The sequence below is a fragment of the Ranitomeya imitator genome, chromosome 5 (genome assembly GCF_032444005.1).
Source record: "Ranitomeya imitator isolate aRanImi1 chromosome 5, aRanImi1.pri, whole genome shotgun sequence".
Lineage (NCBI taxonomy): Eukaryota > Metazoa > Chordata > Amphibia > Anura > Dendrobatidae > Ranitomeya > Ranitomeya imitator.
In genome coordinates, this window is record NC_091286.1 from 664,798,742 (window position 1) to 664,818,223 (window position 19,482).

Genomic DNA, 19,482 nt, shown 5'->3' on the forward strand with positions numbered 1-19,482 from the left:
AATCACCCTGAACCCAAACAAGTGTCACGTGGGCAAAGAAGAGGTTCAGTATTTAGGGCATTGGGCGGGAGGTGGGAAACAGAGACCAGAACCAGCCAAGATTGAGGACATAGCTAAATGGCCCACCCAAGGCACTAAAACCCAGGTCATGGCGTTTCTAGGGACAGCGGGGTATTACAGGAAATTCTTTCCCAATTACAGTCGCGTGGCCAAGCCCCTCACTGATCTGACCCGCAAGAACCAACCCCGCCAGGTAACCTGGACCCCAGAGTGTGAGGAAGCCTTCCGCCAGCTAAAGGACGCCCTCACCAATACCCCTGTATTGGCCACACCCGATCCAACTAAACGTTTCCTGGTTCACACAGACGCTTCTATGTTTGGATTGGAGGCAGTGCTAAGCCAAGTCGGCCCGGACGGCCAAGAACACCCGGTAGCTTACCTGAGTCGGAAACTACTGCCCCGTGAAGTGAGCTATGCAGCCATCGAGAAGGAGTGCCTGGCAATAGTATGGGCACTCAAAAAGTTACAACCATATTTGTATGGATGACAGTTTTCCCTCCTAATGGACCATAATCTCCTCGTCTGGCTTAATCGGGTCTCCGGAGACAATGCCAGATTACTGCAGTGGAGTTTAGCCCTACAACCTCTGGACTTCACCATCCACTACAGACCCAGCAAACAAAACGGTAATGCCGATGGACTAAGTCAACAAACGGAACTTGTACCAACCCCATAAACTTCGGTCATCCCCAAACCGATCCATTAAGGATCAGACTGTGTATGCCGATCGCGTCGCTGAAAAGGGGAGCCGTGTTACAGAATGCCCAGCACCAAGAATATGTTATGCAGTATATGTATGTATGTTTCCATGTGAAATGCATGAGTCCACAGGCTGCCCCCCTGGACAAGATATTCTCTTTCTGACCTCCCCCACCTTTGTAATTCCCACAGTAAATACCAGCAGGCTCCGGCCCCCTGCGGCTATTGTAATGTATGTCTGGCCTGTTTTTTCTATTGGCCTGCCCTGTGTATCTGTGTTATTTATTCTGTGTGTTGTAAATAAAGTGTGTTCTTTTAGACTGGAAATACGTGGAGAAGCAGTGAGCTTTTATATGCTCCCATGTAATCAAGGAATTCCAGCCAGCGTACTTCATTCAGAATCCAGCAAAAGCAGAGTGGACCTCCTGAAACACGGGGGGTGCTGAAAGAGGTACTACAGCACAGTAGACCCCGTTACACTGGATCTTGGATGAAGGTATTTTTGATCATTCCTCTTTACAAAACAATTTCAGTTTAGTTAAGTTTGATGGTCACCGAGCACGGACAGCCCTCTTCAAATGATCCCACAGATGTTCAATGATATTCAGGTCTGTGGACTGGGATAGCCATTCCAGAACAGTGTAATTGTTCCTCTACATGAATGCCTGAGTAGATTTGCAGCGGTGTTTTGGATCATTGTCTTGCTGAAAGATCCATCCCCTGCGTAACTTCAACTTTGTCACTGATTCATGAACATTATTGTCAAGAATCTGCTGATACTGAGAGGAATCCATGCGTCCCCCAACTTTAACAAGATTTCCGGTGCCGGCATTGGCCACTCAGCCCCAAAGCATGATGGAACCTCCGCCAAATTTTACTGTGGATAGCAAGTGTTTTTCTTGGAATGCTGTGTTTTTTGGCTGCCATGCATAACTGTTGTGAATTCTGTGGCAGAGCTCCCTCCTGTGGTCACAAGTGGTACTTCGGCTGGTTCTCTCTGGGAGCTTCCGTTTGTGGAGCAAACTGGTACTGCGGCTTCTGAGTTTCCTCCCTCAGGTGATCTGGTGAGGTCGTTAGGTGCTTCTCTACTTAACTCCACCTAATGCTTTGATTCATGCTTCCTGTCAATGTTCCAGTGTTGGACTTGTTTTTCCCTGGATCATTCCTGTGGCCTGCTGCTCTGCATAGCTAAGTTCTTCTTTGCTATTTGTTTGCTATTTTTTCTGCCCAGCTTGTCTATTTGTTTTGCTGGAAGCTCTGGGACGCAAAGGGTGTACCTCCGTGCCGTTAGTTCGGTACGGAGGGTCTTTTTGCCCCCTTTGCGTGGTTTTTCTTAGGATTTTGTGTAGACCGCAAAGTTATCTTTCCTATCCTCGCTCTGTTAAGAATATCGGGCCTCACTTTGCTGAATCTATTTCATCTCTACGTTTGTCTTTTCATCTTAACTCACAGTCATTATATGTGGGGGGCTGCCTTTTCCTTTGGGGTATTTCTCTGAGGCAAGGTAGGCTTATTTTTCTATCTTCAGGCTAGTTAGTTTCTCAGGCTGTGTCTAGTTGCATAGGCAGAGTTAGGCGCAATCCACGGCTGCCTCTAGTGTTGTTTGGAGAGGATTAGGGATTGCGGTCTGCAGAGTTCCCACGTCTCAGAGCTCGTTCTATTATTTTGGGTTATTGTCAGATCACTGTATGTGCTCTGACCTCCATGTCCATTGTGATACTGAATTGGCTTTCATAACAGTACAGGAAGCCAGAAGTACTAATGATTCTCAATAGAGGGAAAAAAGAAGTTCTGAGACCATTTTTTTTTCTTGGCATTGTGTTTTGTCTTTTTTTTCCCCTAGACATTTGGGTGGTTCAGTACACAGGTGTAGCGATGGACATTAGAAGTCTGTCTTCATTTGTGGATCAGCTCTCGGCAAGAGTACAAAAGATTCAAGACACTATTGATCAGAAATCTATGTTAAAACCAAGAATTCCTATTCCTGATTTGTTTTTTGGAGATAGAACTAAGTTTCTGAGTTTCAAAAATAATTGTAAGCTATTTCTGGCCTTGAAACCTCGTTCCTCTGGTGATCCAGTTCAACAGGTTTTGATTATTATTTCTTTTTTGCGCGGCGACCCTCAGGACTGGGCATTTTCTCCTGCATTAAGTAATATCAATGCGTTTTTCCTGGCGCTCGGATTGCTGTACGATGAGCCTAATTCAGTGGATCAGGCAGAAAAGAATTTGCTGGCTCTTTGTCAGGGTCAGGATGAGATAGAGGTATATTGCCAGAAATTTAGAAAATGGTCCATGCTCACTCAATAGAATGAATCTGCGCTTGCAGCTATGTTTAGAAAGGGTCTCTCTGAAGCCCTTAAGGATGTCATGGTGGGATTTCCTATGCCTGCTGGTTTGAATGAGTCCATGTCTTTGGCTATTCAGATCGGTCGACGCTTGCGTGAGCGTAAATCTGTGCACCGTTTGGCGGTATTACCTGAGCTTAAACCTGAGCCTATGCAGTGCGATAGGACTTTGACCAGAGTTGAACGGCAAGAACACAGACGTCTGAATGGGCTGTGTTTCTACTGTGGTGATTCCACTCATGCTATCTCTGATTGTCCTAAGCGCACTAAGCGGTTCGCTAGGTCTGCCACCATTGGTACGGTACAGTCAAAATTTCTTCTGTCCGTCTTTTGTCTGTTACCTTGATCTGCTCTTTGTCATCATATTCTGTCATGTCATGGCGTTTGTGGATTCAGGCGCTGCCCTGAATTTGATGGACTTGGAATATGCTAAGCGTTGTGGGTTTTTCTTGGAGCCCTTGCAGTGTCTTATTCCATTGAGAGGAATTGATGCTACGCCTTTAGCCAAGAATAAGCCTCAATACTGGACCCAGCTGACCATGTGCATGGCTCCTGCACATCAGGAGGTTATTCGCTTTCTGGTGTTGCATAATCTGCATGATGTGGTCGTGTTGGGGTTGCCATGGCTACAAGCCCATAATCCAGTATTGGATTGGAAATCCATGTCGGTGTTCAGCTGGGGTTGTCAGGGGGTACATGGTGATGTTCCATTTTTGTCAATTTCGTCATCCACCCCTTCTGAGGTTCCAGAGTTCTTGTCTGATTACCGGGATGTATTTGATGAGCCCAAGTCCGATGCCCTACCTCCGCATAGGGATTGTGATTGTGCTATCAATTTGATTCCTGGTAGTAAATTCCCAAAGGGTCGACTGTTTAATTTATCCATGCCTGAGCACACCGCTATGCGCAGTTATGTGAAGGAATCCCTGGAGAAGGGGCATATTCGCCCGTCATCATCGCCATTAGGAGCAGGGTTCTTTTTTGTAGCCAAAAAGGATGGTTCGCTGAGACCTTGTATAGATTATCGCCTTCTTAATAAGATCACTGTTAAATTTCAGTACCCCTTGCCATTGTTATCTGATTTGTTTGCTCGGATTAAGGGGGCTAGTTGGTTCACCAAGATAGATCTTCGTGGTGCGTATAATCTGGTGCGAATCAGGCGACGCGATGAATGGAAAACTGCATTTAATACGCCCGAGGGTCATTTTGAGTATCTAGTGATGCCATTCGGACTTGCCAATGCTCCATCAGTGTTTCAGTCCATTATGCATGACATCTTCCGAGAGTACCTGGATAAATTCCTGATTGTGTACTTGGATGACATTTTGATCTTTTCGGATGATTGGGAGTCTCATGTGAAGCAGGTCAGAACGGTTTTTCAGGTCCTGCGTGCTAATTCTTTGTTTGTGAAGGGATCAAAGTGTCTCTTTGGTGTGCAGAAGGTTTCATTTTTGGGGTTCATCTTTTCCCCTTCTACTATCGAGATGGATCCTGTTAAGGTCCAAGCCATCCATGATTGGACTCAGCCGACATCTCTGAAAAGTCTGCAAAAGTTCCTGGGCTTTGCTAATTTTTATCGTCGCTTCATCTGCAATTTTTCTACTATTGCCAAACCATTGACCGATTTGACCAAGAAGGGTGCTGATTTGGTCAATTGGTCTTCTGCTGCTGTGGAAGCTTTTCAAGAGTTGAAGCGTCGTTTTTCTTCTGCCCCTGTGTTGTGTCAACCTGATGTTTCTCTTCCGTTCCAGGTCGAGGTTGATGCTTCTGAGATTGGAGCAGGGCCTGTTTTGTCGCAGAGAGGTTCTGATTGTTCTGTGATGAAACCATGCGCTTTTTTTTCCAGGAAGTTTTCACCTGCTGAGCGAAATTATGATGTGGGCAACCGAGAGTTGCTGGCCATGAAGTGGGCATTCGAGGAGTGGCGTCATTGGCTTGAAGGAGCTAAGCATCGCGTGGTGGTCTTGACTGATCACAAGAACTTGACTTATCTCGAGTCTGCTAAGCGTTTGAATCCTAGACAGGCTCGTTGGTCGCTGTTTTTCGCCCGTTTTGACTTCGTGATTTCGTACCTTCCGGGCTCTAAAAATGTGAAGGCGGATGCTCTGTCTAGGAGTTTTGTGCCCGACTCTCCAGGTTTATCTGAGCCGGCGGGTATCCTCAAGGAAGGAGTAATTGTGTCTGCCATCTCCCCTGATTTGCGGCGGGTGCTGCAAAAATTTCAGGCTAATAAACCTGATCGTTGTCCAGTGGAGAAACTGTTTGTCCCTGATAGGTGGACTAATAAGGTTATCTCTAAGGTTCATTGTTCGGTGTTGGCTGGTCATCCTGGAATCTTTGGTACTAGAGAGTTAGTGGCTAGATCCTTTTGGTGGCCGTCTCTGTCGCGGGATGTGCGTACTTTTGTGCAGTCCTGTGGGATTTGTGCTCGGGCTAAGCCCTGCTGTTCTCGTGCCAGTGGGTTGCTTTTGCCCTTGCCGGTCCCGAAGAGGCCTTGGACACATATCTCTATGGATTTTATTTCTGATCTTCCCGTCTCTCAAAAGATGTCAGTCATTTGGGTGGTCTGTGATCGCTTTTCTAAGATGGTCCATCTGGTACCCTTGTCCAAATTGCCTTCCTCCTCTGATTTGGTGCCATTGTTCTTCCAGCATGTGGTTCGTTTGCATGGCATTCCAGAGAATATCGTTTCTGACAGAGGTTCCCAGTTTGTTTCGAGGTTTTGGCGAGCCTTTTGTGGTAGGATGTGCATTGACTTGTCTTTTTCCTAGGCTTTTCATCCTCAGACTAATGGCCAGACCGAATGAACCAATCAGACCTTGGAAACCTATCTGAGATGCTTTGTTTCTGCCGATCAGGATGACTGGGTGTCCTTTTTGCCTTTGGCTGAGTTCGCCCTTAATAATCGGGCCAGCTCGGCTACCTTGGTTTCGCCATTTTTCTGCAATTCTGGGTTCCATCCTCGTTTCTCTTCAGGACAGGTTGAGTCTTCGGACTGTCCTGGTGTGGATACTGTGGTGGACAGGTTGCAGCAGATTTGGACTCATGTGGTGGCCAATTTGACCTTGTCCCAGGAGAAGGCTCAACGTTTCGCTAATCGCAGACGCCGTGTGGGTCCCCGACTTCGTGTTGGGCATCTGGTTTGGTTATCTTCTCGTCATATTCCTATGAAGGTTTCCTCTCCTAAGTTTAAACCTCGTTTCATTGGTCCGTATAGGATTTCTGAGGTTCTTAATCCTGTGTCTTTTCGTCTGACCCTCCCAGATTCTTTTTCCATACATAACGTATTCCATAGGTCATTGTTGCGGAGATACGTGGCACCTATGGTTCCATCTGTTGACCCTCCTGCCCCGGTTTTGGTGGAGGGGGAATTGGAGTATATTGTGGAGAAGACTTTGGATTCTCGTGTTTCAAGACGGAAACTCCAGTATCTGGTTAAATGGAAGGGTTATGCTCAGAAAGATAATTCCTGGGTTTTTGCCTCTGATGTCCATGCTCCCGATCTTGTTCGTGCCTTTCATGTGGCTCATCCTGGTCGGCCTGGGGGCTCTGGTGAGGGTTCGGTGACCCCTCCTCAAGGGGGGGGTACTGTTGTGAATTCTGTGGCAGAGCTCCCTCCTGTGGTCACAAGTGGTACTCCGGCTGGTTCTCTCTGGGAGCTTCCGTTTGTGGAGTAAACTGGTACTGCGGCTTCTGAGTTTCCTCCCTCAGGTGATCTGGTGAGGTCGTTAGGTGCTTCTCTACTTAACTCCACCTAATGCTTTGATTCATGCTTCCTGTCAATGTTCCAGTGTTGGACTTGTTTTTCCCTGGATCATTCCTGTGGCCTGCTGCTCTGCATAGCTAAGTTCTTCTTTGCTATTTGTTTGCTATTTTTTCTGTCCAGCTTGTCTATTTGTTTTGCTGGAAGCTCTGAGACGCAAAGGGTGTACCTCCGTGCCGTTAGTTCGGTACGGAGGGTCTTTTTGCCCCCTTTGCGTGGTTTTTCTTAGGGTTTTGTGTAGACCGCAAAGTTATCTTTCCTATCCTCGCTCTGTTAAGAATATCGGGCCTCACTTTGCTGAATCTATTTCATCTCTACGTTTGTCTTTTCATCTTAACTCACAGTCATTATATGTGGGGGGCTGCCTTTTCCTTTGGGGTATTTCTCTGAGGCAAGGTAGGCTTATTTTTCTATCTTCAGGCTAGTTAGTTTCTCAGGCTGTGTCTAGTTGCATAGGCAGAGTTAGGCGCAATCCACGGCTGCCTCTAGTGTTGTTTGGAGAGGATTAGGGATTGCGGTCTGCAGAGTTCCCACGTCTCAGAGCTCATTCTATTATTTTAGGTTATTGTCAGATACCGGGTATCGGTGTACTCAGGACAAATTGTACAACAGCTTTGTGGTCCATTTTCTCCTGTTATCCTTAATAACATAAAACAAATTGGAGTAGAAGTAAATTTTTTGTGAAAAAAAGTTAAATGTTCAATTTTCAAAATTTTTGCCAAATTTCCATTTTTTCATTAATAAACGCAGGAAATATCAAGGAAATTTTACCACTATCATGAAGTACAATATGTCACGAGAACACATTGTCAGAATTACTGGGATCCGTTGAAGCGTTTCAGAGTTATAACCTCATAAATGGACAGTGGTCAGAATTGTAAAGATTGGCCTGGTCATTAACGTGCAAACCACCCTTGGGGGTAAAGGGGTTAATGTATAAATACATATATGAGGGGACAGTGCAAAGACTTTTCTAATGATCTTTTTACTCATAGACCTGAGACCGGGACAAGGGGGCATCCTCTACGTCTGGAGGAAAGAAGGTTTAATCATAATAACAGACACAGGTTCTTTACTGTAAGAGCAGTGAGACTATGGAACTCTCTGCCATATGATGTTGTAATGAGTGATTCATTACTTAAACTTAAGAGAGGACTGGATGCCTTTCTTGAAAAGTATAATGTTACAGGTTATATATACTAGATTTCTTGATAGGGCGTTGATCCAGGGAACTAGTCTGATTGCCGTATGTGGAGTGGGGAAGGAATTTTTTTCCCCAATGTGGAGCTTACTGTTTGCCACATGGGTTTTTTTTTGCCTTCCTCTGGATCAACATGTTAGGGCATGTTAGGTTAGGCAATGGGTTGAACTAGATGGACTTAAAGTCTTCCTTCAACCATAATAACTATGTTACTATATTATCCCTTTATGATTTCCAATCCAGACTTAGCCCATGTTATTATGTGATATTATATTACCATCAAAGTAAAGTTTAATGGGTGTATTTTCCATGAAGTTGTTATGAACTACACTACTATGCTTAATCTGTGCTGTGATATTACGTTACAAAAATGGACTGACATGCATAAACGCTTTGTTAGGGCTAGCGGAACGCACCAAATACTTAGAGAAAAGGAATAAGGTGCGTTCGCAGCCCGGGGTCCACCGTGCAGAGATGGAACCTGCTGCTAAGCATTGACAGACTATATGGTGGTACAATGAGGATACACACGGGTTAGCTTCACCCTGTGTGAAACAAGTGAACACTGTTGCATCACAGGGCCACAGTACCGCACGTAATAGAAATAATAAATCAGCACGAGAGTGCATGCGGTGTCACACTGACGGACGCCACTAACCATCCAGACTTGGGTTTGGAAATCACAGTGATAGGACATGGCGCCGCACTGGCAGTCACAGCAATAGACGCTGTTTGTGCACTATGTTGGTAAAGTCGGGAGCTAGATTACAATCATCCTCCTTACGCAAGCATTCAAACACAAGGGAGGGGATGATTAAAGAGCGACTTTCACTCACAACACACACACATAAAAAAGTGTATACTAGCGCATTGGCCATGCGGCCTTGCGGACCTTTTATAGCTGCAGCAAGTTCAGGACCTTCCTAGAGGACCAATAGAAGCTACTGCAGTACCTGATCATGTGACCCCAGACCTCCACTGAGAGGTCTTCCTTTGGGCATGTTCAGAAGTGAAAAAGCAGGACTTAGTCCCAGAGATGTCTGCTCAATGCTGATCAGTACAGGCTACAATGGCAGAGCCTGGAAAGGCAGCAGTAACCCTTTGTACAGAACAAGACTGAGCGAGACACTGGGACCAACGTTTCCACTGAGCAGGCTCCACTGCGGCTGATGCAGAATGAGAGACTGCAGCAGACAATATTTGAGATTCCCCCTGTGCAGCGTTGGGAACTCGACTCCTAACATTACCCCCCCTAAACTAGGGCCCCCCCTTGGGCCTCGCTACGCTCAAACCCTGCAATGAGCAGCGGAGCCCGAATGTGCTCTACAGGTTTCCAGGTTCTATACTTAGGGCCGTGGTCCTTCCAGTCCACCAGATAGTATTTTTTGCCACGTACTACCTTGCACCCTACAATAGCATTCACTTCATACTCATCCGTGGAAGAACCCGATGTCCCGGCAGATGACTCAGAAATTCAGGACATATAGATGGGCTTTAAGAGGGAGACGTGGAAGGTGTCGGTGATACCAAGGCGCAGAGGAAAAGCCAAACGGTAGACCACAGGGTTAACCTGTTCCAGAACCTTGAAAGGATAAATGTAGCAGGGTGCAAACTTAGTGGACTCAACTTGCAGCCTGATGTGGCGGAGAGCCACACTAAGTCGCCAAAAGTGAAGGTTGGAGCGGGGCGCCAGTGACCATTGGCAGAAACCCTCATTCTCTCCTTGGAAGCCCGAATGGCATCCTGTGTGCGGTCTCAAATGTCACGTGCATCCACTGCCCAGTCTGCCACCCTGGAATGAGTGGATGACACGGGCATGGGCACAGGGACACACGGATGCTGGCCGTAATTAAGGAGAAAAGGTGTCTGCCCAGTGGAATCGGATACATCATTGTTCAGAGGAAATTCTGCCCAAGGTAGCAAAGATGCACAGTCATCCTGCCTATCAGAGACAAAATGTCGCAAATATGTCACCAGAGTCTGGTTGGCCCTCTCTACCAAACCATTTGTCTCAGGATGATATGCAGAGGTGAGATTTAGTTGTATGCTGAGTAACCGACAGAGCTCTCTCCAAAACCGAGACATGACCTGGAGACCCCGGTCACTGACAATTTTATCAGGCATGCCATGTAAACAGAAAATATGTTTAATGAACAACGCCGCCAAGGCCCGTGCAGAAGGTAACCATGGAAGCGGCACCAAGTGCACCATCTTAGAGAAATGATCGGTGACAACCCAGATAATGGTGCAGTTACGAGACTTGAGTAAGCCCACCACGAAGTCCATCCCGACCATCTCCCAGGGCCTGTCTTCCACCGGCAGGGGGTAAAGTTGCCCAGCAGGCCGTTGCCGAGGAGACGATTCTTGGCGCAGGAGACAAATGCCCGAATATAGTCCTCGACATCACGGGCCATATGCAGCCACCAGTACGTCCCAAAATGTCCACCCATCCTTGATGATTGAGCCCAAGAGAGAACCTCCAGTCACAAATTAGGTGGAGCAAAAGTCATGTCTGTGGCACAGACTCTAGTGAAACCGGAGCCACAGTTCTCAGGCTCTCAGAAGGGATAATAAGCCAAGGCTCCTCCTTCTCAGATGACAATACGGAGCGAGAGAGAGCGTCGGCACGAATGTTCTTCTCCTCGGAGACAAAATGGAGAGTAATATGGGACTGGGAGAAGAACAGGGACCATCTGGCCTGGCGAGAATCAGCCGCAGGACCGTCTGTAAGTACACCAAGTTATTGTGGTCTGTGAACACTTGGAAGGGAAAGCGAGCTCCCTCCAAGAGGTGTCTCCACTCTGAGAAAGCCAGCTTCATGGCTAGCAACTCACTGTCCCCGATGTAATAATTCCTCTCCGCTGGTGAAAAGGTTTTGGAGAAGAAGAAGCAAGGATACTTCCGACCTTGAGCATCCTTTTGGAAGAGGACTGCTCCAGCACCAAAGGATGACGCATCCACCTCCATAATAATTGGCTTATTGACATCGGCGCGATGCAGGATGGGAGCGCTAGCGAAGTGTGACTTAATCGAGAGAAAGGCCTTGGAGACCTCCTCCAACCACAATTTGGGATTTTCTCCCATTCTTGGTGAATGAACCAAGGAAGCTACCAAAGTTCAGAAGTGTGGAATGAACTGGTGATAGTAATTAATGAACCCCATAAAGCGCTGCACCGCTTTAAGAGAATGGGGTTCTTGCCAGTACATCACAGCCTGTAGCTTGGCAGGATCCATAGCCAAACCCTGGGCAGAGAAGATGAAGCTAAGGAAAGGTAAGGACTCCTGCTCAAACACACACTTCTCCAACTTGGCGTAGAGGGAGTTTGCCCGTAAGAGGTCGAAGACTTTGCGAACATCTCTCCCATGGGAGTCAATATCTGGAGAATAGATGAGAATATCATCCCAAAAGACTACGACTGAGGTGGTGAGCATCTCCCAGAAGATGTCGTTCACAAAGTCTTGGAAAACGGCTGGGGTATTACAGAGCCCGAAGGGCATCACCAGATATTCATAGTGCCCATCCCTGGTGTTAAAAGCCGTCTTCCATTCGTCCCCTCACGGATGTGAATCAGGTTGTAAGCACCCCACAGATCTAACTTAGTAGATACCCTTTCTCCTCGTAGCCTATCAGATATCAGGGGTAGTGGGTATTTATTCTTGGCGTTAAGACCCTTGTAGTCTATGCATGGACGTAGTTCTCCATTCTTCTTCTGCACGACGAAGAACCCAGCCCTTGCAGGTGACACTGACTTCCTAATGAATCCTCTTGCCATATTCTCTTGAATATACTGGGACATTGCCTCCATCTCCGGCAGAGATAACGGATAGACTCGACCCCGGGGAGGCTCAGCACCAGGCAAGTGGTCAGTAGGACAGTCATAGGGGCAGTGAGGCGGAAGGTTCTCCTCTCCGCAGCCCTTTTAAAGAACACATCCGCATAGGACCAATAGTGCTTGGGGAGAGAGGAAAGATCTGTGAGTACCTCTGTAGAAGCAACCTGAACGCACTCCCTCTGACATCTACCCTCACATGATTTACTCCATCCCAAAATTTTCCCTTTGGATCACTCTATATGAGGAGAATGATACCAAAGCCATGGTATCCCCAACAGGACCTCATCAATCCCCTCAGGAATGACTAATAGGGAGATAATCTCCTGATGTGATGGAGACATTGAAAGAGTGAATGGAATGGTCTGATGTGTAATCTGTGAGGGTAGTGTCAACCCATTTACCACTCGAATGGTCACAGGTTTGGCGAGCATCACAAGGGGTATTGCGTGATGCTAGGCGAAAGCAGATGACATGAAATTGCCTTCCGCCCCGGAGTCCAGGCAAAGCTCTACCATAAGAGTGGATGGGCTAATGGTAATTGTCCCCTTGAAGGACAATTTAGAGGAAAATGTCTTCGTGTCTAGTGTACCTCCTCCAACAACCACTAGACGCCGACGTTCCCCCAACTGCTGAGAACACTTGGAGGCAAGATGTCCTGACTGCCGGCAAACATGACAGACCATAAGTGCACGAGCAGACCGGGACTTAGATCCCGTATGCAATGCCTCTATGGCCTCATGTGACTCGGACGCCTGGATCAGAGATTCCTGAGGCTTGGAGAAGGTGGGAGCCTTCTCCAAGCCTCAGGAATCGGACGATGCCTGCACACACGCACAGAGCCCTGGCAGCCCGCATAGAGCCCTGGCAAGCTGCATAGAGCCCCGACAGCCCACATAGAGCCCCGGCAGCCCGCATAGAGCCTTGACAGGCCACATAGAGTCCCAGCAGGCTCGCACAGAGCCCCAGCAGGCATGTACAGATCCCCAGCAGGCCCGCACAGACCCAGCCCGCACACACAGACACGCACAGTGCCCGCCCATGCACCGCCCACACTCTTCCCCCCTCCAGAACAGGATGTAGAAGGACAGAAAGGGCTTATTTACATTCCGATATTTGTGTCCCATTGACTTGCATTGGTATCGGGTATCGGTATTGGATATAGAATCACAGGGATCTGTTGAAGCGTTCTAGAGTTATTATAACCATATAAAATGACATTGGTCATAATTGGCCTGGTCATTAACGTGCAAACCACCTTCGGGAGTGAAGGGTTTAATTAGTCAGTGATTCCTACCTGCCCTTTATATTTGTAGCTTTTAGCCCAGGAGAGGCATGATTGATGAATATTAGGTTTAAGGAGCCATCAAAAAAAGGCACATCTTATCCTGACTGAAATATGTCATATATTTGGTGTCTGCATACATCTTAGCGCTTACAGAGGAGACTGTATACTTTTGTTTGTATGTTGTTCAGTCATGGCAGTTTGCACCTGTTCACACTTGCTTTGTTCTGTTCATAGGTGCTTGTGATTTTTTTGTTTTTTGCAATTATAACTCTTGTTTTCTCACTGTTTTTCCAGGTGAACCCTTCGATAACATCAATAATATAAATGCTGCTGTATTTAATATAATCATCTACATTTTACTGAGTACGCGATTTGATTATGAAGATCCCACACTTTTGAAGATGTTAAAGATGATTCATGAAATTGACATATTAACTGGTTCCCCAATGGCTGTGGTGAGCAGCTCAACTCATTTGTATTTGAGAAATAGTATTTAAGTCATTCACAAGATTTGTAATGTGTGATTGGTGAGGCTGCAACCCATAATGTGCCCCTACTCTTAAACTTATAATTTTATAAACATATTTCTCAAGTGTGTTGTTCATTGCCAGTAGTGTTGAGTAGGGTTTCGCGACTTTTCCTTTTTTAGGATCGAGTCGGGTTTCGCGAAACCCGACTTTCTCAAAAAGTCGGGTCGGGTGAAATCAGCCGAAAAGTCGGGGGCCGACCGAAACACGCAAAACCCAATGCAAGTCAATGGGGAATCAAAGTCGGCAGCGAGTGGAGGACAGGAAAACACCTACAGTGCCATTTTAATGCCAAAAACATCAATTCGTATTACTGAAGCTTGTAAATCTTAATTTACTTTAGAATAATAGGCATTGAAAACAGGGAGACATTTGGCTAAAGTTGTGGGGGGGTAGGACTGGCTCAAGATTTTCGTGGGCCCAGGAAACGCGGAATATGTCACGGCGGTGGAGCAGGGAGAGGTAAGTATTTTAACTTTGCAAGTGCTGTGACCCTGAGCAAGCAGGAGGGGCCCACTAGTTGGCACTGACACAGGGCCCCTCATAGTATGGCGGTGTGTTTGACGGCAGGCGGCGCCTCCCACTGCCAGAGACACTTTAGCGTACTATGAGGGGCCCTGTGCCAGTGCCAACGAGTATGACCCCCCATCTGATGAAGGAACCTGCACTTTCATCTGCACCTTCCTCTTTGTCCCCATGTAAGGTGGTATAGTATGCGAGAAGGGGAACCTGACTTTCAGTAGGGTCAGATTCTGGCTGTGTAGAGTGCAAGGGGAATGTAGTGGTCTTGGTCAATGTACCAGCAGACTCAACTAGCAGTGGCTGGGCAATGGGCAGGATGAGGAGGAAACACAAAAGTAGGCTAAAAGCAGTTCAAAATTGGTAACAGGACTAAACAGGCGGCATAGCTTTGTTGAGTGGAGGACAACTAAAATGAGTGGCGCAGACAGACACAGGTAGTAGGCCTAAAATAAAAAAAATTGCTATAAGCAGTTCAAAATTTGTAACGGGAGTACACAGGCGGCATAGCTTTGCTCAGTGGAGGACAACTGTAAGCACTGGCTGACCTAGTTACTAGGCCCAAATAAGTAAGTAGGCTAAATGCAGTTCAAAATTGGTAACATGACTACACAGGCGGCATAGCTTTGTTGAGTGGAGGACAACTGTAATGAGTGGGGCAGACAAACTTAGTAGGCCTAAAATAAAAAAGTAGGCTAAATGCAGTTCAAAATTTGCAATGGGAGTACACAGGCGGCATAGCTTTGTTCAGTGGAGGACAACTGTAAGGAGTGGCAAAGACAGACACAGGTAGTAGGCCTAAAATAAAAAAGTAGGCTAAATGCAGTTCAAATTTGGTAACTGGAGTACACAGGCGGCATAGCTTTGTTCAGTGGAGGACAACTGTAAGGAGTGGTGCAAACAGACTTAGTAGGCCTAAACTAAAAAAGTAGGCTAAATGCAGTTCAAAATTTGTAATGGGAGTACACAAGTGGCATAGCTTTGTTCAGTGGAGGACAACTGTAAGGAGTGGCGCAGACAGACACAGGTAGTAGGCCTAAAATAAAACAGTAGGCTACATGCAGTTCAAAATTGTTCACAGGAGTACACAGGTGGCATAGCTTTGTTCAGTGGAGGACAACTGTAAGGAGTAACTGACACAGTTAGTAGGCCAAAATAATAAAGTGGGCTAAATGCCCAAAAAATGTTCATAAATAAACAGGTGGCATAGCTAGTTACAGGGGTGGGTTCCTCTGCTGAGTAGCAGACAGTGGTAGTTGGCGCAAAGTATTAACTGGTCTAAATGGAGGCCAGGGCCCCTGTATATTTTTAGTATCATCTATCATTTCAACAAATTTGTATTGGCAGTGGCATTGAAGGATTTAACAGCACAGACTACACAGTGGTGGAGCAGGGAGAGGCAAGTATTGCAAGTGGTAGAGCACTGTTCGAGCTGGGGGGAACACTCTCTCGTGGGTGGCGGTACTGGCACAGGGCCCCTCATATTATGACGGTGTGTCTGACGTTGGTTGTGCACCACCACCATCAGAGACACTTCATTGAACTATGAGGTACCTTGTGCCAGTGCCGTCGACCAAGAGTGAGCACACCCACCTGTCCAGGCAAACGGCACTCGCACGGGTGCTTGCGCCAAGTGGTGACCACGGCCCTGTGAGGTGAGTCAGCTCAATTAGGGAGGTACAAAAATGGCCTATGGTGGACAATCAGCAGCTGCAAATGGAGGAATTGGAGCAGTCAGTAAGAGGAAGCCAAAAGCAAGACATTTTTCAGGCAAGCTGCGTGTCAGCAGGGGAAGGTGGGGCAAAATAATTTGAAATCCATGATTTGTTCATTTTAATGAAAGTTAGATCATCAACATTCTGGGTAGCCAGACGTGTCCTTTTTTCGGTCAGTATTGAATCAGCAGCACTGAAGACTCTTTCTGATAGCACACTAGCAGCTGGGCAAGCGCGCTCCTGTAATGCTTATTCTGCCAATTCAGGCCAGGTGTCTATTTTAGATGCCCAGTAGGGTTGAGAGACTTTTCTTTTTTTAGGATCGGGTCGGGTTTCACGAAACCCGACTTTCTCAAAAGTCGGGTCGAGTGAAATCGGCCGATCCTATAGAAAAGTCGGGGTCGGGGTCGGCCGAAACACGAAACCCAATGCAGTGCAATGGGATACTAATGGTTCCCAGGGTCTGAAGGAGAGGAAACTCTCCTTCAGGCCCTGGAATCCATATTAATGTGTAAAATAAAGAATAAAAATAAAAAATATGGATATACTCACCCTCGGACGCGCCCTGGTTCTGACCGGCAGCCTGCGTTCCTAAAAATGAGCAAGTGAAGGACCTTCGATGACGTCGCGGCTTGTGATTGGTCGCGTGAGCGGTCACATGGGCGGTCACGCGACCAATCAGGGCGCGTCCGAGGGTGAGTATATCAATATTTTTTATTTGTATTCTTTATTTTACACTTAAATATGGATTCCGATACCCGATATCGCAAACATATCAGAACTCAGTATCGGAATTCCGATACCAGATCAGAAGATCGCCGACCTCATGGCCGACCCTACACAGGGGTCGGGTCGGGTTTCATGAAACCCGACTTTGCCAAAAGTCGGCGACTTCTGAAAATGGCCGACCCGTTTCGCTCAACCCTAATGCCCAGTAATCAAAGGGGAATGACCTGTGAGAGAGAACATTGATACGGGAAGAAAAATAGTTCATAACCATACTGGACAAATGCTGTCTCCTGTCACTTTGAATCGATGCAGCAGTACCTGTCATGTCTGCGGTCATTGCGAAATAACTCCACAACCTGGTCATAAAACCCCTCTGTTCAACGCCACTTCAGATTTGTACACCTCTAACACATCTGCCATGTTGCCCCTACAGCTTGTGTGAGAACCATCACCACCGCCGTGTGCTGGGAATGCCTGAACCAAACGGTCTACAAGAGTTGCTTGTTTGGCAGCCAATATTTGCTCCAGGTTCTCATGTGGCATGATATTTTGTAATTTTCCTTTATATCGTGGATCCAGGAGGCAGGCCAACCAGTAATCGTCATCGGTCATAATTTTGATAATGCGGGGGTCCCTTTTTAGGATATGCAAGGCATACTCAGCCATGTGGGCCAATGTTCCAGGTGTCAATTCCCTGCTTGTGCTGGTTTGAGGAGCACTTTCTTGCAAATCAACATCACTTGTGACCTACAAAAACCCTGTACCTGACCTTGCAACGCCACCAGTTTCTATTGCCTCCTGAGAAGCATCCTCCTCCCATAAATATTCATCCCCATCTTCCTCCTCCTCCTCCTCTTCATCCACCACCTCATCCAGGAGAGTTCCCTGACCAGACAATGGCTGACTGTCATCAAGGCTTCCCTCCTCCTCGGCTGCAGATGTCTGCTCCTTAATGTGCGTCAAACTTTTCATCAGCAGATACATTAGTGGGATGCTCATGCTTATGATGGTGTTGTCTGCACTTACCAGCCGTGTGCATTCCTCAAAACACTGAAGGACTTGACAGAGGTCTTGGAGCTTCGACCACTGCACACCAGAAAACTCCATGTCTGCCATTCAACTGCCTGCCCGTGTATGTGTATCCTCCCACAAATACATAACAGCGTGCCTCTGTTCGCACAGCCTCTGAAGCATGTGCAGTGTGGAGTTCCACCTTGTTGCAACGTCGATTATTAGGCGGTGCTGGGGAAGATTCAGCGATCGCTGATTGTTCAGCATACGGGCGACCGGCAGATGTGCGAGCAAAGTCTTCGCACTTTAAGGACAGGGCTGGTAACCCCGGATAATTTTTCAGGAAGCACTGCACCACCAGGTTCAAGGTGTTAGCCAGGCAAGGTATGTGTTTCAGTTCTGAAAGGGCTATGGCAGCTATAAAATTCCTTCCGTTTTCACTGACTACCTTGCCTGCCTCAAGATGTACACTGCCCAGCCATGACTGAGTTTCTTGCTGCAAGTACTCGGCCAGTACTTCCGCTGTGTGTCTGTTGTCACCCAAACACTTCATTTCCAACACAGACTGCTGACGCTTACCACTAGCTGTTCCATAATGGGACACCTCGTGTGCAACACTGGCAGCTGCGGATGGAGTGGTCGTGCGACTGCACTCTGTGGATAAGCTTTCACTGTAATACCCTTCTCTAATGGGGACCGAGACCTATGTCATCACGCTGCCCACACTCTGCGTCCTCCTTCAGTGGCTGAGAAATGGTGCTGAAAATGTCATACAAAACGCGACTTTGGCGCGATGATTGCCGAACTCATGGCCGATCCCACACTAGGATCGGGTCAGGTTTCACGACTTGCCGAAAGTCGGCGATTTTTCAATTTGTCCGATCCGTTTTGCTCAACCCTAGTGTTGGGCATTCCGATACTGCAAATATCGGGTATCGGCCGATATTCACTGTATCGGAATTCCGATACCAAGTTCCGATACTTTTGCGATATCGGATACTGGAATCGGAAGTTCCCATGCAATGAAGCACTATAATGGAGTGTGGGTGGTGCGTGGGCGGAATCTGCCTGTGTGTCTGTTCGTGACCGAGGGGGCTCTGTGCAGGCTGCCGGGGGCTCTGTGTGGGCTGCCGGGGCTCTGTGCGGGCTGCCAGGGGCTCTGTGCAAGCTGCCAGGGTTCTGTGCGTGACTGCTAGGGGCTCTGTGCGGGCTGCCGGGGGCTCTGTGTGAGCTGCTGAGTGAGCTGCTGAGAGTCTGTGCGTGACTGCCAGGGGCTCTATGCGGGCTGCAGGGGGCTCTATATGGGCTGCCAAGGTTCTGTGCGGGCTGCCGGTGGTCTGTGCATGACTGCCGGGGGCTCTGTGCAGGCAATACATACAGACATACAGTACATTAAACATAGAGTACATACTCACCATTACTTGTCATTTTGATCCCCGAAGCCACTGTCACCTGTAAAAAAGTTTAAAATAACAAACAACCAATATACTCCCTGTCCGCAGAAATCCACGAGTGTCCCACGACGATCTCCCGTGGAGAACAGCAGCATCAGCTGATGCAACTGCTCTCTAGGGGCTCCAAGAACACAATGACGGGAGGAAGGTATCCTTCCGCACTGTATTCCTCCGCTGCTGTGAAAAAAAAACAATAGTCTCACTTTTGGCATTGCTGGGTGAGAAATTTTCCCATGCAGCAATTGACATAAAGTGAGACTTTGAACTTTAGTAACCACAGTGATGCACTGCAGGAGCCATTGTCTCCTGTCAGTGTGTCACTGAGGGTCCTATAGAGC

The 19,482-nt window shown here is 47.4% G+C and overlaps 1 protein-coding gene across 5 annotated transcripts in view; it reads left to right on the forward strand.

Annotated features, from left to right (window-relative positions):
• The window catches only part of LOC138638721 (cytochrome P450 2K1-like), a 218,838-nt gene that overhangs the window by 56,769 nt on the left and 142,587 nt on the right, over window positions 1-19,482 (forward strand). For all 5 annotated transcript variants that reach the window (XM_069728247.1, XM_069728250.1, XM_069728248.1 and 2 more), the window contains exon 5: window positions 13,484-13,644. In XM_069728247.1, the coding sequence (XP_069584348.1) occupies window positions 13,484-13,644 (161 nt within the window). The remainder of the gene's footprint in view (window positions 1-13,483; window positions 13,645-19,482) is intronic.